General features: G+C 43.7%; 1 protein-coding gene and 1 long non-coding RNA gene across 2 annotated transcripts; one reads left to right on the top strand and one right to left on the bottom strand.

Moving 5' to 3' along the window:
• Positions 1 to 427: 427 nt before the first annotated feature.
• On the bottom strand, positions 428 to 25420 carry Hexb (hexosaminidase subunit beta). The gene is made up of 14 exons (XM_005065626.4): positions 25091 to 25420; positions 20826 to 20971; positions 17488 to 17553; positions 16631 to 16677; positions 15907 to 16017; positions 10610 to 10711; positions 8490 to 8619; positions 6425 to 6605; positions 5629 to 5715; positions 3947 to 4019; positions 2291 to 2465; positions 1205 to 1295; positions 943 to 1047; positions 428 to 618 (listed from the first exon to the last, which is right to left on the bottom strand). The coding sequence occupies exons 1-14, from the start codon at positions 25327 to 25329 to the stop codon at positions 552 to 554; spliced, it is 1620 nt and encodes a 539-aa protein (XP_005065683.1). The 5' UTR covers positions 25330 to 25420; the 3' UTR covers positions 428 to 551.
• On the top strand, positions 24200 to 25688 carry LOC121133115. The gene is made up of 2 exons (XR_005869850.1): positions 24200 to 24449; positions 24553 to 25688. It is a non-coding gene; the product is annotated as an uncharacterized LOC121133115 (long non-coding RNA).

Raw genomic sequence — 25688 nt, 5'->3', positions numbered from 1 at the left:
AAATAGCACCACCCACTGGGAACTATGCAAAGGCTCGGGTCTATGCAGAACATAATTGCTCATTTAAAATTTCCTTTTTACATTTTTCCCTTTGAGTGTTTTACCTGCGTACATTATCTGTGTACCATGTGTGTGCCTGGTGCCTATGGAGGTCAGAAGTGGATGTTACATCCCTTGGAACTGGAGTTATGGAAAGTTATGAACCACCATGTAGATCCAGGAACTGAACTCAGGCCTCGGTAAGAGTCGCAAGTGCTCTTAAATGCTGAGCCTTGTATCTAGCTCAACATTTCTGTTAATCCATCACAACAATGAAGGAATTTTGTAGCCCTTTGGAATATTTGGGTGGTATCACAAAGTTTTTCCTTTTCTTTTTTAAGCTGCTCACATAAAAGATGCCAGTATCAATGTATGATACAACAGGTAGTCAATCAATAAAAACACGGTTTATTAAAAAAACAAAAACAAAAAATCAAACCTAACAAACAGTAGTTTTACATGATTTCAAAACCAACATGATTATAGTTCAAACAGCTATAGACTTTTTTTGTTCACTTTTTCATTTCATACTCATGGCTACAATGTCCAGTAAAAACAGGTTGTGCAGCTATTCCACGGCTGTTGACAGATAACAAAAAAGATGTTTTAGATTGGTGGCTCTCCTATCTCACATCACTTTAATAAATCATATCATACACCCCCCCTTCAATGACTTACTGATTCTGATTTAAGCTTCTAACCCTTTAAGATGGCAGTTATACTAAACTATATCTTACAGGTGTTACTTTCTCCCCTGCCACAAGGAATGTCCAACTTTTACTAGGGAAATCATTACTTCCTAGGTGACATTTTTATTTATTGCAAAGCAAAAAGCTGAAGACACTAGTTACACTGAGTGCTGGACTTTAATAAGACATCCTAGACTGGAAGGGAGCGCCTCACCTGACCATTCTGCAACGGTGGATCACCAGTCTGCTGTAGGCATCGTCTAGGTTAGTGACAGTTGCAGGGCTCCAGAGTCTCTCACCAACAGCGCTTGCCCGAGGCCTGAAATTTAAAATGTGTGTCTCCCAAGGCAATTTAGATTTCTCTTTCTCTTAAGTCATCTATTTAAGGAAATTCTTCAGAGTTTTCCTACTTACATGGAGACTAAGACCCAAGGCATCTTGTAAGGCAGGTGGCATGCATTCCTTTAATTCCTTACCATAATCTTGGAATAAGATTAGTTGCATCCACATATTCCCCCCATAGGCAAGCTTCTCCACCAATGACAAGTTGTTTCTCCTTCTTCGAGCCTGCATTAAAGCGGTCGAAGGGAAAGAAGTTAAACTGTATAACACTGGCTTGCTTTCTCTCGTCACCCAATGTTATCTTCTCACACCCTACACCCTGTGGGCAACAGAACCTTTACTCCCACCCTGGCGCAGTGCTATTCAACAGACATAGAGGCCTGTGCTGAGCCAGGAGGAGATACTTTTCATAGCATCCTTACAAACTCTTTGGACACCTCCTCCTACTTCCTATTATTAGCGGTGTGCCAGGAAATACACGGTGGAATGTTACCTTCATTTTAATGGACTATGACCACTACACTTATCTTTGGCTTATATTCCTTGCTATTTAATAACAAAACAAAATAGAGTATCCAAGAACTAATTTTTTGAAACAGGGTTTCTCTGTGGCTTTGGAGGCTGTCCTGGAACTGGTTCAGTAGACCAGGCTGGCCTTGAACTCACAGAGATCTGCCTGCCTCTGCCTCCCAAGTGCTGGGATTAAAAGCATGTGCCATCACTACCTGGTGTCTAAGAACCGTCTTTTATAATTATGATTGATCCTCAAAATGCTTTGTAGAGAAATGATCAGTGGATCATTATTTTTGAGATTTTTAATCATAACATCATTTTCTAAGCTAACGACTGATATACAAAAACTGTATAAATTAGAACTGCTAATAAAGTGGCTGAAAACCCAGGACTACACAGCCTGAAACCCACAGAAGCAAATGGTAACCTTACTTAGATGCCTTACAGAGTTAACACAGTCAAACATCTCTCAGATATAGAAAGCAACTCCATGGAAATGGAGGCAAATCTAAGTGGGATCTACTTATGTATTATTTCATTTAGAGTAGCACACTGTTTCTTTCAGAAGTTAAAATGATACCAGAGCCTTATTTTTAATAAAATCAAAGACCAGACATAAAAGAGATAATAGGCATCCAGGTTACATTTGGGAGAAGAGAATGCAAGTTACGCAAGAAACTAGCAGTAATGATGGTTGCTTTACTTACCGACAAAATTAAGAGGCTCTACCATGTAGTATCGTCTCCAGTCTTGCCCGTAGCTAATGGCATCTAAGTACCAAGGAGCAGCAAGGATTGCTGCAAAGCCAGATGATGTGACTTGTTTTAGGTCCTCAAAATAATTTTCACCCTTCCATACTTCAACTACTGTGTCCGGCTGAAGCTAAAGGTGCAGATTGCAATCACAGTATTAGGTCTAGCAATTACAATCTTTAAGACCTTGGACTTATGAGTAGTAAACATAACTTTCTAAGATCTTAGGAAAAAAATCATGCATCCTAATTTCTTTTTCCAAATAGTCAGTGCTCTGCAATATTCACTCACTGTGTTTTCATTGCTATTCACATTTTGTCAACCCTTAAAACTGGACATTTAACTTTTGCCTAGAGCTAACACCTCAGAGACATAAAGAACTCAGGGTAAGATGTTCACCTAAATCCTATTCCCACCACACTACTTAACTTGGAACCATGAGACTATCACCAGCCCCCCCCCCCCAGAGAGGTAACAGTGGTAGCTGGACTTGTGAGATCCACTACAAATAAATAATTATGTCAGAAAAAAATGTTTCTTAAAAGTGTATATTGATTTTACCTACTTTAATTTTTTTTTTTTTTTTTTTTTTTTTGGCTTTACGAGACAGGGTTTCTCTGTTTTGGAGGCTGTCGGTCCAGCCCGGCCTCGAACTTCCAGAGATCCGCCTGCCTCTGCCTCCCGAGTGCTGGGATTAAAGGCGTGCGTCACCAACGCCCGGCTGATTTTACCTACTTTAAAACCACTTTAACACTATGTTTTGAAAAAGCTCAACTGTTGTCTGTTTTGCTCCTAAAAACAAAAAAAAGAACTTAATTCAAAATACTTCAACTTGTGAGACAGCAGGAGCTGGGGGAAGAAATGAGAAGGAAACAGTGAGTTGTCCACATTACTAATGGAGTCTTGTGTCTGCGCACTGTAATTGTACACACATGTGGATGGCTAGGCTTGCCATCCTGCTCTAATCACCATACACCCTCAAGAAAGTCTCACTGCACATGGAGCCCTGCTGGAGCCGGCAAGGCCCAGCAACCTTCTTGTCCCAGCCCTGACAGTGTTTGGGTTACAGGTGCACACTAGGCCATGCTTGGCTTTGTTGTTGTTTGAGACAGGGTTTCTCTGTTTAACAGTCTTGGCTGTCCTGGAACTCACTCTGCAGATCAGGCTGGTTTCCAACTCACAGATTAGCCTGCCTCGGCCTCCCAAGTGCTGGGATTAAAGCACACCATCACTGCCCAGCCAGCTTTTTTTTTAAATTTGTCCTTGACAATTTCATATATGTATATAATACTCACTGATTAGTCTCTCCCTTGAATCTCCAATCCCTTTCTCCCACTAGTGACTTGGTTTGTGTGACCACTGGACTGGTGTTATCTGTTGGACCTGGTAGGGTCATCAGTATATATACACTAAAGTAATGCCTCCTATCCTTGAATCTATCTGTAGCAAGGAGTTCAGCAGTGAAGAAATGGAACCCTCCAGCCCTTCCTCCATCCAACCTAACTGCTGACAAACATCCAACTTTTAAACAGGTGCTCAGACTGGTACAGCAGGCAGTCTTACCCACTGAGCCATCACTCCAGCTCTGAGTGGAGTTTTCACAGTTCTTACCTCTATGCCATCATCAAAAACCTCTTGCCAAACAATGGAGTGTTTCTTCAAGGATGTAATAATATTGAAAATGCTAACAGTGGAAAAATTGACAGTTATTTAGGATCACAAAGTTAGCACTCTTAAACATGCATGTTTTATACCACGAACAGCTTACAATGTTGAGAAGTACTGTCCCTCAGTATAACATAGCTATACAGAACCAGCTAAAGTTGAGTAGGAGGCAAGGGAGGGAGATAGGACAAGGTTAAGGGGTGTGGGAAATGGAAAGAATCCTTTGGCCTTAAGACAACCTGAGATATGTCTTGCTGACTAAAGACTTCCAAAGAAACTCCACAGAAAGTGTGCTCTCTAAAAGATTATTAAAAACATTTCTTACCCTCTAGAAAGCTTGACTTAATTTTTAAATACTGATCCATATTTTTGTCTTCCTCATATATAAGCTTCCCCTTACATCTTACAGATCACCTCTTTAAACAATGTAATTCCAAAGTCCTCCAGTCACTCCCATAGCCTCCACTGAACCACTTAGGTACTGCTCCCTCACCTAACTCTCCCTGGATGCATCTGCCCTTCTAATTGAGTGTTTCACTGTGACTTGTGAGAGTCAGCCATACATGAATGGAGATCCCTCAGGAGATGCCTCAGGGCAGACAACTTCAACACTGAGCTCTGTTCCCTATGCTTGTGACACTTCTTACATTTTAATACTGTTCCTCATGTTGTGACCTCCAACCATAAAAGTATTGTTGTTGCTACTTCAGAACTGTAATATTGCTGCTGTTGTGAATCGTAATGTAAACATCTGATATTTCCAATGGCCTTAAATGGGTGGAGATCCACAGGTTGGAAGAAAGGAAACTGACACCTGGCTGACATGTCATGTCAATAACATTCGGCTATTAGCTGGCACAGGTACTTAGTTAGGTACTAACACTGGAAAGGGTAAGTAAGAAAGAAAACATCATACAAAAAGCTAAATAGGAAGGAGCAGAATGAACTCCGAGCCTCCCAAATGGATAGAGCAGAGCAGAACCTGGAAAGCCACAGCCTGCAGCCTTCCTTCTACAACTGACAAGCTAAGAATGGTTGTTGAATCTGCAAAATTCTCTTCCTCTCTCCCTCCCTCCTTCCCCCTTCCTCCCTCTCCTCTCTCCCTCTCCTTCACATGGTTCATGAAGCCCAAGACCCTGGTTCTTGTATGGAAAACAATGTGCTGATTCCCAGCAGAGCAGCACTGTCAGCACAGTCAGACCTTTTGGGAAACGTGCCTGCACCGTCCTGTGAAACATTGGCCATGAAGCTGATGCAGCTGAGGATTTAACTGCCTTTAACTCTAATGCAACAAGCGAGCATGTGCTGGACCCACAGCACAGGGAGCAAGAGACATGCTCCAGGACTTGACACATGAAATTAATTGCAGCATCTGGGTAGTGATAGCAATGCAGGCAGCCAGGACTCAGAGCCAAGTTCTCAAATACATGGCTTCTCCCTCTGTTTCAATAGTTATTGCAAAATGCTCATCATTTTAAAGAAAACAGTGTATAGCACTTCCTTCTTTAGTGGGTTTTCCTGTCTCAACTTTTGTAAAGGGTGGAGAAAATGGAAAAGTAAAGCAGAGAACTAAGTTATAGCTTAAACTTGTATAAAAGCATTGATAAATAGGCTTTCCAGTGACTTACTTTTTAATATAAAAAGATTCCAGTCTTATAAAGTTCCTACCAAAACCTTTTTTCTTCATGAAATTGAGGATATTTGGATTTGATGACCTTAAATAAAACAGTGAATGCAATGTTACAGACATTGTGATGTGCCCACTTTATAGTATGAAACTGTGTATCTAAAACGTCAGCTATACAGACTTTAACATACTAAAGGCATCCAGGTTCTTGGTTATGAGTTCCCTTAGCTTTCTAATGCAAAGTATTTTTCAGAGAAATGCTTTTCCAGAAATGACTCCTATTTTAAAAAAAGGTTTTCCATACCCATCCTTCATCTCAGCCTCTTTACAAGCTAAGGACTCTGACTTGAACATCCTCCTTATTTAGTTTTCCCCCCTTTCACTAAAGCTCTCTCATCCTTACAGTCTTACGTCTTTTTTGAAACAGTCTCACTATAGTCAGGTTGACCTTGAACTCCCAATACTTCACATTCATTGTCCTGAGTGTGGGAATTCGATGTGTGCCACCAAGACTGGTTATAGATTTTGTTATCGTCTTTTCTTGAGTCACTCTACAGCCCAGGCTTGTCCTTGACCTTAGTACAGGCATGGGCGGCCATCCAGCTTCTTCCCCCATCTTCTTCCCAAGGTTTACCTTGTTTACCCTCATATACACATTCTTTAATAAAACCGTCTCAGGAATTGTTGAAACCCTTACTAGGAGAGATGTTACCCCCAATCTTTCCTTTGTCTATGTGGATTCTATACCTTATGAACAAAAACTGAAAAAATAAATAAAATGTTCAGAGTTAACATACCAACACTCAAAATCCACTTCATCTCCTCCCAAATGAATGAACTGATCTGGAAACACACTGCTGATTTCTTTGAAAAATGTGTTAAAGAACGTATAGGTTGTATTTAGAATTGGGTTTATAGGTCCAAATTTTTCTATTTGCTGGCTTGGGTTGTAACATGGAGTTAGAAGGCCTTTCTGACCTAGAAGAAAATACAAAGATTTGTTTTTTAAGCATATTAATCACAAAGACCTGAATTTGCACATCTTTATGCTATAGATGGTCCTTCTCTTACAATAGTATTGAATCCCAATAAATTCATGAGTTGAAAATATCAGTAGTCAAAAATTCATTTGACACACTAACCCACCCAGTGTAGTTCAGCATACAACACACTGCAACATCTGTGTTTGTGTGTCTGCTAGGGACTGGAGTCTTCAGGACTGTGACTACTCAGATCATAGCCCTAGCCTGGGAAAAGACCAGGAATCAAAGCATGTTTCTATTGAGGATGAATCCCTCTGATACAATCATAACAAACCACTATAAACCTGATGATCTGGACTTTGTTGTTGAAGCCATAGAAATTTTATATAGAAAAGCCAACCACATTTACCAAGATTTATTTGGCAGTTTCTCCCCAGGAAGACAAGAGTTGCTTCCTCTATTCTCTTTTTCTGCTTTTACACAACCTTTGAGGTCTTACCCACTTCAAATATCAGTGACTCAAACTTTTTCTTTGAGCTTCAATACATAGTTCAGATTCCCTGCTCAATACAAATAGAGACCCTCGTTGTTTTTCAATACAATCTAACAAAAAAACCCAAATCTCCTCTTCTGGTTTCTCCAGGTCTGCTTGTTGGCCTCCCCAAATACTGTGGCTCCTCTTCCTGGAGTCAGTTACCAAGTTCTGAGACGTATTTCCAGAACGTTTCTAGACCCTTCTAGTGTGGGACCCCCAGGGTCTTTCTTTTTCTTTTCTTTTCTTTTTTTTCCTTTTTTGGCTTTTCGAGACAGGGTTTTTCTGTATTGTTTTGGAGGCTGTCCTGGAACTCGCTCTGTAGACCAGGCTGCCTCGAACTCACAGAGATCCACCTGACTCTGCCTCCTGAGTGCTGGGGTTAAAAGCGTGCGCCACCACCGCCCGGCCAGGGTCTTTCTCTTTACAGTCAGTTCCTTTCACAAAGGTTTTCCCCAAAAGTGACCCCAATCATGTTACTTCTCTACTCAGAAATTTGCACTGGTTTCTGGGGTGTGCTGACAAAGCCCTCTATTGTCATCAAGAGCCTTGATGATGCCCTTCCCAGATTCAGTTCCCATTGTTTTCAATGTCTACCATGATACTACTGTGTGCTGAACAATTACAAATACTGGGTCCCATGCTGTGTACTTTCTGTAATTTACTTGATGCTTAGAAATGTTAGCCCTATTTTATAGATGGGGAAACTGGAGGTGACATGTTAACTTGCCCAAGGTTTACTCCAAATGACAAAAGCAGGATCGAACGCAAACAGGCTGGCACCAGAACCCACATTCTTAGTAGCATCTCCTAAAAATTTTCCACTCTGTTCCCACTACATTCTATCTTGGAATGCCTTTCCTCATGCTATTCCTTCCAACAGAAACATGACTATATCCTGTGATCTCCCAAAACATGCCTATCAGTAAAATGGAACTAAGGTATCAAGTTCTACTTATAATCAAGTTTTCTACTTCCCCAACTTTGATACATGAGGTGGTACCTAGACAGTGATGAAGAAGGGACACAAAATCTGTAGCATTTGCGCTACCATTGCGCAAACCACACTTAAGAACAAAACTACCACACTATTAAGAGACAAAGGATCTCGGGGCTGGAGAGATGGCTCAGAGGTTAAGAGCACTGGCTGCTCTTCCAGAGGTCCTTAGTTCAATTCTCAGCACCCATATGGTGGCTCACAACCATCTGTAATGAGATCTGGTGCCCTCTTCTGGCGTGCAGACAGAACATTGTATACATATTAATAAATAAATAAAATCTTAAAAAAAAAAAAGAGACAAAGGATCTCAAGTGCCCCTTTTTCAACCTGTAAAGCAAACTCCTTACCTTTTCCCCAAGACGCTGCATGTCCAGGGGTATCAAATTCTGGTATAACTCGAATTCCTCGGAACCGGGCATATTCAAGCACCGTATGGACATCTCTTGGTGTATAGATATGAGACAAAGAATAGCTCCCCTGTAACATTCAAGTTAAGATGTGCAAGATGGATTTGGTCCTGAAAACCATAAACAATTCCGTTTGCACTTTGCTGGCCAGTTTTCCTATTATCAGAGGGTAGTAAATAGTCCTGCCTAATACTGGGTGATTCCTGGTTTCAGAGGAGGAATCTATAAAAATGATGAATTTCTGTCCATTGAACTCAAGATTCACAGATGGGACTGTCAGTGCCTTCTGCTTCAAGAATGTCTACAAACTTTGATGATTCTCCATGGGAGGCCTCACCCTCTCTGAGGAATGGATGGGGGATGATGGGATGGGGAGATGGTGGGGGGCATGGGAGGAAGAGGGAACTGGGATTGGTATATAAAATAAAATTGTTTAAAAAACAGCAAAACGTTTGCCTCTAGAGCGAGACACTGGAAAACACTGATCTTGTCAATTAGAATCTAAACTCAAACCATTATTACAAAACACAGATTTCTTGCCTTCGAATCTCTGTAATTAATATCACCTAAAAATTCACCCCCAGACAATAAGTAACTTAATTTTGTTTAAATATTAACTCAGTCTTTCGGTGTCACTTGAAGAGTTAGCACTGATTCTAAGTAATGATGAAGATCCACTGGAAGACAAGGGTTGGCACCTGTCTCAAAATATAGGCTATACCATGCTCGGCTTCTAGAACTCATCTTGACCTCTAAGCCCCAAATCAAAATATAGGGGGCATGTTCATTGATACCAGGGAATGCAACCAGAAAAACCAAGACAGCAGAGAGAGACAGGACACCAGATTCCATTGGTTTCTTCAATAACAGTAATTTACAAGAAGAATTAGCAGACCCATTAATATCTATAATGCATGGACCATAAGAGGAAAACACTTAGGCAATCTATAATGCATGGACCATAAGAGGAAAACACTTAGGCAAATATTAACATTGATGGCTGATTAGATAAAACCAAGCCTTTTCGCAAGTGAGATAAGTCTGGAGTTTGATTTAAAATAGCGGGGGGCGGGGGGGGGGGTAGAGTCTGCCAGTGACAGCAGAATTGGTCACAGACTGATGGTAGAACTAGGGACGGAATGAATGATCCTGTCCCTCTGTGCACTGGAAATGGCACATAAAAGTAGAACAGAAGCAGCCACCACATCAATGACTTGTTGCCATACACTTCAGCCCAGATGCTATCAGAGTTGGAACTGTGGCCAGAAGACAGGAGGCCTGGCAAGGCACACGGCTGGATATCAGCTAGTATTCTCTATTATAGGGAGAGTAAATGATGAGACCCACGGGTGACCTCCCCAGTTCCACTGCTCTAGAGTGGTCCTAGTACTTGGAAGGAAGCAAAGGGTCCGCTTTCAAGATCATCCTCAGCTACTAGGCAAGTTCACGGCTAGCCTGAGATAGAGGAGACCCTGGCTTTTGTTTTATTTATTGAGTGATCTCTGTCTAGTCTTGGCTGTACTGAAAATCACCATGTAGACCAGGCCTCCCTCCAGCCTACTGAGTCTTCCTGCCCTGCCTTCCTAAAGGTGTGCACCACCTGCTGGCCTGAGATCCTCCTCTTACAACAAAAACAGCTCATCTATAAAATGTCCTACTTTTTTGTGTTTCAGGGGCTGGGGAAGTAGGTTGTATACATGCTTCCAAACCTATTTAAAGTAGATATACTGCTAGGCAAGTGAATATCTTAATATCTTAACTGTGTTATTCATGAATTGCCCAGGGCTTCTACATTAAGCTTTTAAAACATGTTTGTTGCTCCCGGAGATGTTTGTGTTTAAAATAACATTTACTGTAATACTTAGTATTTAGTATTTACTACTTAGTATTTGTAACAGTACAAAAAGATTTATGGAAATAAAATGCTAAGCAGCAACCTACAATAGATTTTAAACCACAAATACCTAACTTTTACACGTTGGTTCCATTTATAAGCTATGATCTTCTAATGAAGCTATGCCAAGGATTTTTGTACACAGACAGCGACATGAATTACTCACTTTATTGCTTAGCTCAGGGAAGGCGGTACTCTGATAAGGAAAAGACTGGTCATCCACTATGTGCCAGTGAAGAACATTAAACTTGTTAAAAGCCATGGCATCCTGAAAGCAAAGATGGGAAAAATTATACACCATATTGTATCGTCTACATTGAGACTGCTTCCAGTAAGTGCGTCTTTTTCTATTTCTTTCAGTGAAGGAAGAATGATGAGAAAGTATAAACTCACCATGTGTAGCCAAACTGGCACACCTCTATTTAAGCCACGCACAGAGTGAAAGGCCCAGAAACAGAAAGGAAGGGCCCAGGGATACACAAATATAAAAATGTAAGCCCAAACACATTTAGAAAACAATAATAAAGCTGGCAGCCTCTGTTAACCTTCAACAACCTCTTTCTGCCTTAAGAGCAGACATCCTGGCTGGGCAGTGGTAGCACATGCCTTTAATCCCAGCATTCGGGAGGCAGAGGCAGGGGATCTCTGTGAGTTCGAGGCCAGCCTGGTCTACAAGAGTTAGTTCCAGGACAGCCTCCAAAGCCACAGAGAAACCTTGTCTCAAAAAACCACACACACACAAAAAACCAACCAAACAAAAAACAGACATCCTGGCAGCCACTGTGTACAGAGGGAAACTTAACTCTTGTCTCCTACTTCCCAGCCAGGCAGGTACAGCGAACAAAGGTCAGCTTCTAACTGTTGCCTCCATGGGACCCTCTGTGTTGTATTCTCTTAAATTTTAACTGCCCTCCTATGTGACTCTATTCTCTGCCTTGCATTCTTTCAGGGACAGCAAAAAAAAGAAAAACAAACAAACAAACAAAAAAACAGCTGTGCCAGCCACAGGCTTTTGAAAATATCCTAAGTTAACATTCTATAACAAAAAGTTGTAAAACTTAAAATGTAATGTGACTTTAAGCCTGACCTCAAGGTTGTAGACGCTTTTTGACTCACACCTGGTACTTGATTTTGCTATAAGAGGAGGAGAAGCGCCCCCTGCTGGCTGTGGTCTTAGCTATAGCTGATAAACTTTTTTTTTTGCCCCGTGGTCATTTTTTTTTCTTGAATAAAGCTGGCTTCTGGTTTATTAGGCTTTGGTGGTCTGTCTCCCATCATTGTGTGTCCCAGGACCCAATAAGAACTATACATTGTATATAGGAAGCTGTGATATTGCTGTATAGGAGAGCAAGCTTTTGGATTTATCTTTATTCAAGGTCTGCCAGGAATAGAGGATGAAGAGGCTGAGGCTGTCTTAGGGAGTGGAGTACAGGAGAAACAAAGCATTTATGTAATTACCAAAGCTTACAATTCCCACATATGCAAAACCCTGGCATATATTAATATATAGGCACATATGGCCTATCATATATGACATATGAGAACCCTGGCAAATGAAATTCATTATAGTCTCAATATAATGCCAAGCAAATGCCTAGAGAATTCTAGGCACCTTGATATATTGAATGAAATGTATATGATGAAGGAATAAACTGTAGTTTAAGGAATAAAGCTAGTTTATTCCTTAAAACTAATTCCTAAAAGGACAAAATAGGCCAGGCAGTGGTGGCGCACGCCTTTAATCCCAGCACTCGGGAGGCAGAGGCAGGTGGATCTCTGTGAGTTCGAGACCAAGCCTGGTCTACAGAGCAGGTTCCAGGACAGCCTCCAAAACAATACAGAGAAACCCTGTCTCGAAAAACCAAAAAAAAAAAAAAAAAAAAAAAAAAAGGACAAAATAATACAGGGTAGATTTGTGTTACCAGAAAATACAAATGTATAGCCTCCCTTCTCTGTGTTGGGACTAAAGTGGTTTGGCTGATGCAGTTGGGAGACATTAGAGATAGCAGGGTTTTTATTGTCAGAGAAAGGAGTTACAAATTAGTAGTAGTAATATAAACTCATTAATTTCTAATACAGACCAGGGGTTCAAAAACTTTACACAAGGGGTCAGATAATAAATATTCCAATTTGCAGGCCAGATTTCTGTTGCCACCACCCCACTCTGCCAGCTGCAAAGCAGTATGCAACAATGCATGTGCATATTCCAGTGAAACTCACTGCAAAGATGGATGGCTGTGATGTTGGGATAAATATTTTCGGGTATTTTATTTTGTTGTTTGTTTTTTGAGACAGGGTTTCTCTGTGTAGCCCTAGCTGTCCTGAACTAGCTCTGTAGACTAGGCTGGCCTCGAACTCACAGAGATCCACCTGCCTCTGCCTCCCAAGTGCTGGGATTAAAGATGTGCACCACCATTAACCGGTTTTGTTTTGTTTTTTGCTTGGCTCTTGGTTCCTAACTCCCTCCCAGTGCAGGTTGTAGAAGTTAGGGCATCTCTTCCTCCTGGCTGGTCATAGAAAGTAATCATGCTGGAGTTTCTGTCTTGGATCTGGCCTTCATGAAATTCTCTGACCTATCTGATCTGGTAGTAGGTCCCAAGACCCCCCTTCTTCGGGAGGGCCTGCAGGGAGGGGCTCTGCTCAGAAGACAAGGAGAGGCCTGCAGAAGCTGCAGGTCTCCTGGGCTTCACACACACCCTCTCTGTTTAACCACATCCATGCGGCGCCTGTATTTCCACCATACCTATGAAGACCCCATATAGCCCCAAAGGACCCAAGGAGTTCCTGGGGAAGTCACATACCCAGACAGGGTGTGGGAGCCCTGCTTCCAAACCCAACCCAAGCACCTCTTCACCTGCAGCCCTTGTGATGTCCTTTATAATAAAGTGATGAGTGTATCTAAGTCCTGACAGCCACTCAAGGAAGGTATTTGAACTGGAGGGGGGAATTATGGGAACCCTGATTTATAGTGGCACATTACAAGCATAGTTAAAACTCTTGGGGCTTGGGTCTGAAGTCAGAAGGGAGATGGATAGCCTTGGGGACTTCAGCTTGTGGGATATGACACTACCTCCTGTAGACAGCATTAGAACTGGGCTTGATGTGAGGACACCCTGCTGATGTCCTGCTGAAGAGCTGCTGGCTTGCTGGTGAGAGGAAAACAAAACAACTTTACATCTTCTCAAATCACAGAAGTCTTCCAGCCTAACTGTGGTGTGGGGGAAAAAGGACCAACGAGGCCTCCTGAGCATAACAGCACTGGATTTGACTCTTGGGTTGTACTTAACCAGCTCCTGATATACACACAGAGACACAGGGAAAGGAGTACACACGTGTTCATATAAATATACTGAACACACACCGGTACACTTCCCAGCTGTCTGTAGAATCATGGGATATGTCCACCTACACCAAATCTGGGTTTTGAAATAGTGACTACTGAAAGGGTTCCTTGGGGGGAAAATGGCCTGAATCTAGACTGAGACCAGGCTACATAAGGCTAGGCTATCATGGTGCCAAAAGTACAGAGGGACTGAGGGGGACATCTCTCAAGAATAACAAGCCAGCTTGAAAGGGCTTCCAGTGGTCACAGCAGGGTGTTAGGGGTGTTAACATGAAGCAAAATGATAACCCAGACTGACAAAATAATGAGTACTCAAATGAAAAAGGAATTCTCTGCCTTACTATAGAATATAGAAGGTCATTTACCACTAGTAAATGTAGAAATGATGGAACTAGGGAAATCGCCACTCGGTGACGGTCAAACCAATAACCTCCTGACTTAGGTGAGGATCAGCTATGGGTGAGCACCGAGGAGATGTGGGGATTTGACAGAGTCCCCCAATTTCTTCCACAGGGTACTTAATTAGCACAAAGTTAATTTTACATTGGAGAAGCACGGCGGATGGCATGTCAGTCAACTTGAGTGGTCATTACTGGTGGCGAGACAGTGTGCCACCTGACACTGTTGGGGACACAGCCCACTTCTGCTTTTTCTTGCTCCAGGAACTGAATCTCATGTGAGAAACAGATGACCTAAGCTATTTTCTAAAAGTAACTGGCCTGTCCTTTTCTAAAGTACCACTGTCTTCCACAATGAGGAAAGATAACAGCTTCAAGCTGAAGGTCACTGAGGAGATGGAACAAAGAAATACAAGCAGACCCTGTTGCTGGGGGCTGTGGAGTCTGCACTGCGGGTAAAATGGAGGGCACATGCTAACAGCTTCCTGCTCCTGACTCTTGCACTAACGCTATTTCGAGATGTGTTCATTCTTTTAATAGGAGACAAGAACTAATATTAAGGTGTTTTGAGTCATCCACTGCATGGACCCACCAGGCATTATAATTGGGACAATCAGGCAAATATGAGTTTTAAGTACCTTTAACAAGTATTTAAAACGTTTAAGTCATAAACTTTAAATTCATATAATCTTGATTAAAGAATATATGAAAGTTCTTTGTAGTCTCCTAAAAAGTTTAAGCGGCTTAGAGGATGCTGGTAGGTGGTAGTCAGGACGAAGCAATGAAAAGCCCTCAGGAGGGCTGGAGAGTTGGCTCAGAGGTTATGAGCATTGGCTGCTCTTCCAGAGGTCCTGAGTTCAATTCCCAGCAACTGCAAGGTGGCTCACAACCATCTGTAATGAGATCTGGCGCCCTCTGCTGGCGTGTAGATAGAAAACTGTATACATAATAAATCAATAAACAAAAAGAAAAGAAAAGCCCCCAGGAAAAGAGTTATAATCGACCTCCTTCCTACCTGCTACCCCAAGGTTCTGTATTCTTCTGGAACATTTCCATTTTAGGTGACCCCTTTCTATGTCACCTAAAAAAGCAATAGCTAGAGTGATTTGGCCATGTTTCCAGGTTATGTGTCGAGACCCCTGATGGACAAATGGGAGCACATACTTGGGCCAATGGAAGTATTAAAACCGCCTTTCTCGTTTATTGCTGGATGTGGTGGCATATGCTTTTAATCCCAACACTTGAGAGGCGGGTGGATCTCTGTGAATTTGAGGCCAGCTTGGTCTACAAGTGAGTTCCAGGATAGCCAGGGCTACCCATACAAACCCTGTCTTGAAAACCCACCAAAACCAAATCAAACAAACAAACCGAACTGCCGTTCTCACTAAATGCAGCAGTACATACTGATAATCCCATGACTGAGGCAGGAGGATTGGGAACTTGAGGGCAGCCTGGCTTAAAACAATATAAAAGTTAAGAACAGACTTGGCCAAATTCATGTTGCCTGTGAAAACACAAGGGAGATCCACTTATTCCACATGGGGAAACATCCTCCCTACCCCCATACCCTCAACCCCTGGGGGAGGGATTTGGAAGCCCAGTGCTTAGACTTAGGACAAGAAAAACAAGTTCTCTTACCCCAGCCTACTTGAGGGCACAAGAACTCTGAAGAAAGGGCAGATCTTCAGGATGAGCAAGGGATCTGGTAAAGAAATCACCTACCAGAGTTTTTAAAATTGTCTTCACGGGCAGGTAGTGTCTGGATGTATCAATTAAAATTCCTCTGTGAGCAAACCTTGGAGAGTCAGTAATACTGGATTCTTTGATGGTGAACTAGGAGAAGAAATAAATTTTGATGAGTTTTAGAATGTTTTCCTCAAGTTCAACAAATACTACAACTATATACAAGTACTGGATAAAATTTTAGGACCAGTGCCTGGAAAGATGGCTCAGAAATTAAGAGCATTGGCTGCTCTTTCTGTATTTAATTCCCAGCACCCACATTGTGGCTCCAAACCATCTGTAGTGAGATCTGGTGCCCTCTTCTGGTCTGCAGGGATACATGCAGGCAGAACACTATATATATATATATATGTATGTGTGTGTGTGTGTGTGTGTGTGTGTATTAAATAAAATAAATAATTAAATAATTAGGACCAAAAAATGCATGAAATTTGTAAGTAAATATATTGGGAAAAAAAGCCGGGCATTGGTGGCGCACGCCTTTAATCCCAGCACTCGGGAGGCAGAGGCAGGCGGATCTCTGTGAGTTTGAGGCTGCGCTGGACGACAGCCTCGAAAACAATACAGAGAAACCCTGTCTCGTAAAAACAAAAACAACAACAACAAAAAATATATATGGAAAGAAAACTTTCCAGACAACTGGGGAGGCTACATCCTAACAGCAATGTCTATCCAGGTTCAGTAAAACAATAGGAATACTTACAGCCCCATAAGAGTCTTGGTAAACTAACTGGCTAAATGTCTCTAAACCTGGAGGGAAGCAAAAGATACTGTGTTATTTACCAGATAAAAACCTGAAATAAAAGTAATAGCCAAGCAGGCTCATGACCACAGGGTGAACAGCTGGAGCCACGCATATCCACACGTTGTCGCCCCCTCCCCCACCCCCCACCCCCGCCCCCCGCCGTTCCTGTGGGAATTCTGGGTGCTTCTGAGAAAACGCCAAGAAAACAAGAGTCGTGTGGCCTCCGTTCCTTCAAAACCACGGAGCTGATCTTGGGTTATGCTTTCGTGCTCCTCCCAGGTGTTGAGATAGGAATGTGTTTACTTCAGATTATTTATTATAACTGCCTTGTCATTTGTCTGTAGGGGAAAACATGTTTCTGCCACGGGCGGCTTGCCAGCCACGTGAGAAAGAGCTGCCCACAACTTTACACTCTGATGCTTGTCGCACGAGTCACATGTCCGATGCTCTGGATGAACACACACTATCAAATATTAAAGGTTAAATGAGGAAGTAGGAAGTGTGGGTGAATAGGAACACTGAGTGCCGGAGACCGTTTGCATTTCTGACCTGGCGGTTCAGACCTCAGAAGATGAGGAGTGCTGGGGGGACAGATGCCCAAGGACCTGAGCTGCCTGGCCTATGGCTCTGGGAATCACTGAGGTGAGACACAAGGTCTCTGAGGCTCAGGTTGGGGCATCTTGGGTTGAAGGCATCTAAGTGCTTGGCTAGTTTTTCAAGGGAAATAAAGAAGGTTGGGGCATCATTTTGCTGTGCTTGATTTTACATCTGATAACGTCCCTTTCCTAGAGACAATGAAATTGCACAGAACTTACCTCGTAATGCTCCCCAAACACTGTTGGCCTTGAGGAAAGCCACTGGTTCCTTCACAAGTAGAGAATCTGTGGGGTAGGGTTGGTGAACTTCGGTTAATCCCGGAATGACACACAGTCTGTTTTCCACACTCACCCTTGGTATTTTCCTGCCATTCTTTCCTTTTTCCTCCCGTATGTCTCAACTTAGATTCCTTCAACTCACGATGCCCCAGCCTGACCAGCCCAGAGACCTGTGTCTCACCTCAGTGAGTCCCAGAGCCACGGGCCAGGCAGCTGAGCTGTTCAAGCCAGGCCCCTGGGTACTCCTCCACCACTCATCACCCCAGATCTGAAATGCCAGGTCAGAAATACAAACTGTCTTCACCACTCACGGTCCTTATTCATGCTTCCTAACTTCCCCAAGGCGAGTTCACTCCGCTTTTCTTATTTTCTCGTTTGCCCTGCCTCCCTTCCTCTCCATGCCATCTGAAAATGGCTTTAAGGCTTGCCTCCCTTTACCTCAGTCCAGTTTCATCTTACTCAAGAAGTCTGCATCCATCAAGAATGGGACTCCAACCAGGCATGGTGGGAGGGAAGGAACAGGTCGGAAATCCCAGCACTCAGGAGGATTGAGGCATGAAGACCATGGGTTCAAAGCCAGCCTGGGCTAAACAGGAACTCCATCTCAACACAAAAGCACCCAAGAGTCCTAGAGTTCCAGTTGTGTGGGCTGGGCCAAGAGGCCCTTACCTTCAACCTTCGGGATCATACTCTGCCTAGTGACCAACAGTAATTTTAGTATCAGTGCAGCCTGGGCCAAGGTAGGCACAGAGGGTACTGACCCTGAAAGCTAAGATATGTCAGGGACAGAGCCACTTGTGGTTGGGCCATAATGATTTAGTGTCATGTCACCTGGACTGGGGCATCACCTACCTCCTGACTGTCAGGAGGCAGGTGCTGTCAGTCATGTGACATGCTCAGCTGACAGTCTTCTACCAGAATAGCTTCTCCGGTCAAAACACCACAGTGCTGAGTGAGCGAAACGCCGGACTCGGAACTGTTTTGCTACTTTGAGCACAATGAAAGCAGGCTTCCTTTTCCCTACAATAGCTGAGGTCTGCCTTATATTTAAAAGGATCCTGACTCAACTCATTGAATCATATATAGCAATTAGAAGAATTACCTGCTAAGTATGCAGACACATAGCTATAGAATTTTAATTTCAAAACCAAATTACTAGGTTGGATAGTAACTCTCCTTTGTGTTTGTTGGGTGGGTAGGAAGAGATGTCTTGGCTTTTCAGCTATCCCCTCTGAACCCATTTGCACTGTGAATGCCTTTGTTTTAGAGGGCATCTATACAGACATCAATAATTAAAATACTACTCAAACACTACTTGAGGTGCACACCCAGGTCTCTCTACCTCCCCCAAGTGAAATAGCTACTAGTTCTTTACCTGGGCAATTGTGTAATGAAAAAATATAAAATATTCTTTATCTGCAAATTCCTGTGTATTGATGGTATACTCCCCTCCATATGGCACAACTTCCTTTATCCAACTCAGCAGTTTGTTTGGTAAAGTTCTGCATGTCTGGCATATGAATGAACGTCTATCTGTTCAGCCAGTCCCCTTCCAGCTGATAGCAAGTTCATTTTGGTTACAACTCTTTGTTACAGGTAAATGTGTGTGGCTACTTCTCCAAAGGAGAAATTGTTTCACTTCCAGTTCTCAGGGTATTTGCTAATAGAGGGGGTTGGGCTTGTGCGTTCGAAGTGCTGGTGAATTTCCTGAACACTAACCGCAGGAAGCTTCTTTTTTGAGATGAGCTGACTTATATAAAAGCTCGGACCCTCCAGTCTCAAGGCACCCTATTTTCTAGAATCTACAATAGGTCGTCTATATTGCTGATAGTAATGGACAGCAAAGTTACCTTGGCAATACAGTGGCCATTTCTAGCTCAATTCAGATTGCAAAACATATTTCCTATAGCATCTACATGCCCATTATCCCCTGAAATCATGTGGCTAGCACTGGTAAATTACCTGTTCCTCTCCCAAGGACAGCTACAGAACTGAAAAAGAAATGAAACTATTTTCCTAAGGGGTCTATTAAGAAAGCTCATCTGGGGGTTGGAGAGGTAGCTCAGCCATTAGGAGCACTGGCTGCTCTTCCAGAGGACCTGGGTTCAAGTCTTAGTGCCCGTGTAGCAGCTCACATCTATCTGTAACTCCAGTTCCAAGGGAACACCACCGATCATACAATAAAAATAAAAAAGACTGGCTCAAAAACAAAGGTAATTAAACAAATAAATGGAATGCTAATAATAAACATAATTGGTTTTAAAAGCTCTTCTGTTGTAGGAGGGACATGGGTGTTTATCCACATGTAGAGGAGGCAGTTTAAGGGCAAAGGAGTAAGTTCTTCTTACTACGTGACGTGTTGTTCTTTCTATTGCTACACCCAATTCCCTCATCTCTTCCTGGCACTTGTCTTATAGTATATGTCTTTCCATTGTGTCTCTGAGTCCTTGGCATCATTCCACACTGTTGCCAGGCAACACACCCTCCTGGGAAAGTATGCACCAGGCTAGAGATACAGTCCCGTGGGCAGGCTGGTCTAGTATGCAAGACGCTCTAATTTGCCTTCAAAGACAGATGTTGAGGACAGGAGAGATAGCTCAACAGTTAAAGTGCTTGGTGCTCTTCCAGAGGACAGCAGTTCAGTTCCTAACACTCAAGGCTGGAGGCTCACAACCACCTATAGCTCCAAGTCAAGGGATTCTATGCCCTCTGTGAGTGCCTATGAGCATATGTGTGCATGTAAACACACACACACACACACACACACACACACACACACACACACCTTTTAAAAAGACAAAAGAAATACCATAGCCTCAAAAATTAAAATTAGTTCAATTCTACCACACAGTGGTTAAATACTGAGGCATCAGAAATTATATCATAAAAGAATAGTTAATGAAGTTTATAATTATGTAAAAATAAGTCAAAATCCACATGTACAAAAACTCCCATTTTCTGTCCTTTTCTTTCTTTCTTTTTCTTTTCTTTTTTCTTTCTTTTTCTTTTTCTTTTTCTTTTTTTTGAGATGAGGTCATACTCTAAGCCCTGGGTAGCCTCAATTCACTGCAATCCTCCTGCCTCAGCCTCTCCAGTGCCACACTCAGTTTATTCCCATTTTCCTATTAATGTTTGTATCCATGCAAACCATTTGCTGCAAACAACATGCATGTTGGACACCTGACATGGCCATGGACAGGTGAGTTCTCCTTCCTTCCACACCTACTCCCAAACTTACAAATTGTGTACAGAGACTACATTTTATGATAGGTACTTACAGGACTCATCTGAAGACACATTAGGGAAGGAATCACACTCTGACTTGAGGGTAATTGAGACCTGAAGTTGCTGTAACTGAGCTCCACCTTGAAATTCAGCAGGGCCATGATACCTCTTGTGGAAACCAAAAATGTAGTTGTAATATCTGTGGGAGAAATCCATTTCAATAATGAACCAAATTGCATGTACATGCTAGGGGACACAGAAGTCAACTCTCAAGTCTCATGCCAGCTCAATCTAACCAGAGAGTTCCTCAGAGTGTTTTCAGAACTGTTAGGGCAGTGGTTCTCAAGCTATAGGATTTGACCATTGGAAAAACACACATTTCCAGTGGTCTTAGGAACTGAAACACCACTTGGTAGCAAAATCAGTTATGAAGTAGCAATGAACCATTGAGTTAGGGGAACTTCCTGGAAATCCTGATGTGCAGACCTTCAGATTAAACTTTCTGAGAATGAGATTCATACATGGGAGTTTTGAAAGCTTTTCTGGTCTCCACAGGCACTGCACACACATGGTACACAGACATACATGCAGGCAAAACATCCATACACATAAAAATGAATACGTATTTTTTAAAAGTTATGATGGAAAATTTTTATATGGCCAGGCAGTGGGGGCACACGCCTTTAATCCCAGCACTGGGGAGGCAGAGGCAGGGGGATCTCTGTGAGTTAGAAGGCAGCCTGGTCCACAGAGTGAGTTCCAGGACAGTCAGAACTATACAGAGAAACCCTGCCTCAAAAAAAAAAAAAGAAAAAAAGAAAAGAAAAAAGAAATCACATGAATTTTACCATAATTAAAAGCTTTCAAACTTAGGGCTGGAGAGATGGCTCAGCAGTTAAGAGCACTGGCTGCTCTTCTAGAGAACCTGGGTTCAATTCCCAGCACCCACGTGGTGGCTCACAACCATCTGTAACTGGCCTTCGAAGGAATTAGTGGTGCACACACATAGTGCAGGCCAAACACCCATACACGTAAAACAATTTTTTGTTGTTTGGTTCAAAACATGGTTTTTCTGTGAAGCTCTGTCCTAGAACTCTGTAGACTAGGCTAGCTTGAACTCAGAAATCCACCTGCCTCTGCCTCATAAGTGCAGGGATTCAAGGTGTGCACCACCACCACTACTTGGCTATAAAAGACTATCTCTTTAAAATTAAAATTAAAAGGAGTTAGGGTATAGCTCAAGTGGTATAGCTTTGCCTAGCCCGTACAAGGCCCTCCCAGTATGGGGTGGAGTGGGAGGTGGGGTGGAGGGAGGGACCACTAACCAGCTTTAAGATCTGAGGTCTGAGTTAGGGGCTAGCTAGCTTTCCAGTTAACTAGAGGATGGAAGCTATTCTTTTAAAACAGGTGTTCCTGGTCAGGTGTGATGGTCCATTCCTTTAATCTAACCATTACCTCACCATCAGGGAGACAGGAGCTGTTGTGAGTTTGAGGCCAGTCAGGGCTACATAGTGAGAACCTCTCTCAAACAAAAACACAAAATTGTGCCCACTATTTAGTAGGTTTCCCAAGCTGAAGAAGCAGTCACGGTGACCAGCCAAACTATCCCCACAGAGAGCATTGTTTGTGATGCGGCTAGGGCTCTTAGTGATAGAAGCCACTTGCTGTGGAATAATCCTCTGCATGCTGTGTGAATATGTGTCACTATGATTGGTTTAGTAAACAAGCTGACTGGCCAATAGCTGAACAGCATCAAGTCAGGTGGGAAAGTCAAACTGAGAATGATGGGACGAGGAAGGGTGGAGTCAGAGGAGATGACAGCGAGCAGCCAAGGAAGTAGGATGTGTAGAAAATGAATGAGGTAACAAGCCATGAGCCATGTGGCAAAGCCTAGATAAGAAATATCAGTTAAAGAGTTAGCTAGTAACAAGCCTGAGCTATCAGCCGAGCATTTATAATTTATATTAGGTTTCTGAGTCAGTTCTTTAGGAAGCTGCCACTGGTTATTTGAGAGCAGGCGATTGGGATGGGGAAAGCTTCAACTACAGCCCAGAATTTATGAATGCTCACTACCCAGAAACCCTTGGATAACCCTGCTTTCAGAGACTCCCAACCCTTTCTACCATGCTTGCTGGAGTTACTAGGCCACAGCTGCATGCTCCCAAGGTTTAGCCATGTTTTATAGCCAGCTTCCAAACAAAGTCAGGTACAGTCACCAGCTGCTTCTCATACAGGGTACAAATTAGTTAGGCAAATCCTTCAGGTAATAATGCCCGCACTTGTTTTGGATGCCGAGCATGTTTTCAAACCATCTCACAGCTGATTCAAGCCCTTGTAACGTTGTGTTTATTAACAAGTAAGTCATACCTACTCAAGCTCATATCAGGGCAGATGTACATTCAGCCCCTAAAGCAGAAGCATGTCAGTGACTGAGTTACAATCCTAACATCTCAATACTACCAGCCAGCTGCTTTGGTTTTACTTTTTGTTTTTCGAGACAGGGTTTCTCTGTGTAGCTCTGGCTGTCCCAGAACTACCCTGCCTCTCTACCTCTGCCTCTCAAGCGCTGGGATTAAACCGCCTGGCTTGTTTTATATTCTGCCACCTGGACCACAAGAATTCCAACCTGTTAGCAATTCAACTCCTAAAAAGCTTATTAGAGCAAGCTTCCAAAACAGAATGATAATATCCTCTAAGTTGCACAGATGATAAGGAAAACAGTAGCCTTTCTGTGGCAGAGGACACTGCTGTTTCTGCCAACAATGTCTCGTGTCTCGGGCCTCTTCAGCAGAAGCCTAGGTACCACAGCCTAAAGACCCACTCTAAACTTTTTTTTTTTTTTTTTTTTTTTTGCATTTCCTGGGCAGCTGGTTTGGTGTCCTACAGGCAAAGTTAGGTTATACTTGAATTCATCAGTCACAGACAAGATCTGGCAGGGAAGACAAGCTGCACAGGTGGCACCAGATTGGTTCCCTGGGGCAGTCCCACCCACACGGGGCCTGGCACTGAGGGGACAGAAGGTGGCACAGTCAACCGTCACTGCAAAAGCCACCTAGCCTGCACTTGATACAGTCGGCAACGCTCAAGCGGGGTGAGTGCCTTCCTGGGGTGCAGTGCACCTAAAGGGTTTTAGGGAACCGAGGGGGAAGAAGCCAAGTGTTGATGAAAGACCACAGAATGGAATGTATGGTTTAGCAACCTGAATTGCAGAAGGGCTGTAAACCCACAAAAGGCCAAATGCCGGGCTGCTGACCACCTGTGACAAACTGACCGAACTGACCAGGGCGTCAGAGATGGGCAAACAAGATTCGTGGGAAACGATGAGATGATAACCACCATTTACTTAGGGAAAGATGATTAACTCATACCAAGGTCTGAGGAATTTACAACAGGAAGACACCTACTTCCCCTGGTCAGTAGTCACATACCCCCGGTCACAAGATAGGGACCCCTCCCAAAGGCTTGTGGTTTTTGTCTTTAAAAGCTGATTGTAACTGAACCTCGGGGCCAATCGGTCTAAAAGCTGACCTAAAGGCCCATCTGTAGATGCCTAATTAAAACCTCTTGCGTGTTGCATCAATTGGCACATCCAGCTTGGGGACCCCTCCTCAATTCGGGGAACCCCAACATTGAGGAACAAGAAGAAAAGCAGACATTTATCTAAGAGCTATTTGAAAGTAAGTACTGAGCTTTGAATACCTAACATTAGGAATGGAATACAGTTTGGAAGGGAGAGGTTTCCCACAATGCTCCAACTTGAGGGCTTTTTTTTTTTTTCAGAGTTGGGGAAATAGCTCAGAAGTTTAGAGCCCAAAGTACTGCTCTCACAGAGGACCTGGGTTTGGTTCCAGTACGCGCACTGGGTGCTCACACCAAGATTCCAAGTCCTCCGCGTCTGCGGCTACCTCCAGGCTCATGGTACACATAAATTCGTGCAGGCTCGGATACACTTGGAGAAAACATAGCAGAGATAAAAGGACATCTGAATTGTTGCCAGCATGGGGAGTATGGAGCTGAAAGCCACGGTCAGCACTGGGAAATACCTCGGGCCCTCAAGGATCCTTCCCTAAGCCCGGTCTGATGCTCACTTCCTACCTATGAAGCCATCTCAACCGACCTTCTGAGGCCAACAAACTGGCTAAAGCTGCACCTCCCGCTGACATCCTGTACCCAGGAAGCAGCAAGGGCAGGTCAAGCACTAAATTTCGGTCTGCCTAGGTTAGACCTGCCATGCCATCCTCTAGACCTGTGAGACCAGGTTGGCTGGTGGTCCACTTCTCTGTCCCAGGTCCCCTCCGTGCCGCATGGGGCTGTTTACCTCCGAAACGCTTCCTGCAGCAGCGAGCAGGAGGGGCCAGCAGTGGAATTGGGGCCGTGGTCAATGAGGAAGTTTTCCACGACGATGTTCAGCAGCTTCGGGGACACCTTCACGGAGCTCGGCCAGGGCCACAGCGCCAGTGACTTGGCCGGTGCCTTGGCCGGGGCCTGCGTCGCCAGCGCCAGCAGCGCCAGCAGCGCCAGCAGCAGCCCGGGGGCGCGGTGCGGGGACGGTCGCATGACAGCTCGGCGGTCTGTCCGAACAGTCCTCCGACCTGCCTTCCTGCCCCGGCTACTGGGAAAGAAGCATCCGTGCCCCGGTCACCGAGTCAGATGACCAAGTTCCCGCCCTGCCCGGGCTCCGCCTCTGAGCCCAGAACGGCCCGGAAATTGGTCTGGGCGAGTACCAGGAGGCTGCGCACCCCGCCGGGACGTCCTGCTCGCGCCTGCCGTGCCGGGGACCTCTTAGAGTTAGACCTCAAAACAGGCCCTGGGGCATCACCTGTTCCTTCCTCTACCCTCCCTCCCCCGGCGGTGTTTTTGCCACAAAGCTTAGATGGTTTGTGGGCTCTGATTGATTAAAAACCTCCAGGTCAGTC

The sequence above is a fragment of the Mesocricetus auratus genome, unplaced genomic scaffold (assembly GCF_017639785.1).
Source record: "Mesocricetus auratus isolate SY011 unplaced genomic scaffold, BCM_Maur_2.0 Super-Scaffold_100020, whole genome shotgun sequence".
Taxonomy (NCBI): domain Eukaryota; kingdom Metazoa; phylum Chordata; class Mammalia; order Rodentia; family Cricetidae; genus Mesocricetus; species Mesocricetus auratus.
This window is presented reverse-complemented; position numbering and strand designations above follow the sequence as displayed.

Coding starts and splice junctions, on each gene's coding strand:
- Hexb (XM_005065626.4), bottom strand. CDS start 25,329: ATGCGACCGTCCCCGCACCGCGCCCCCGGGCTGCTGCTGGCGCTGCTG. Junction 17,554..20,825: donor TGTGTCTTCAGATGAGTCCT/GTAAGTACCTAT, acceptor CCTACCCCACAG/ATTCTCTACTTGTGAAGGAA. Junction 6,606..8,489: donor TGCAGCGTCTTGGGGAAAAG/GTAAGGAGTTTG, acceptor ATTTTCTTCTAG/GTCAGAAAGGCCTTCTAACT.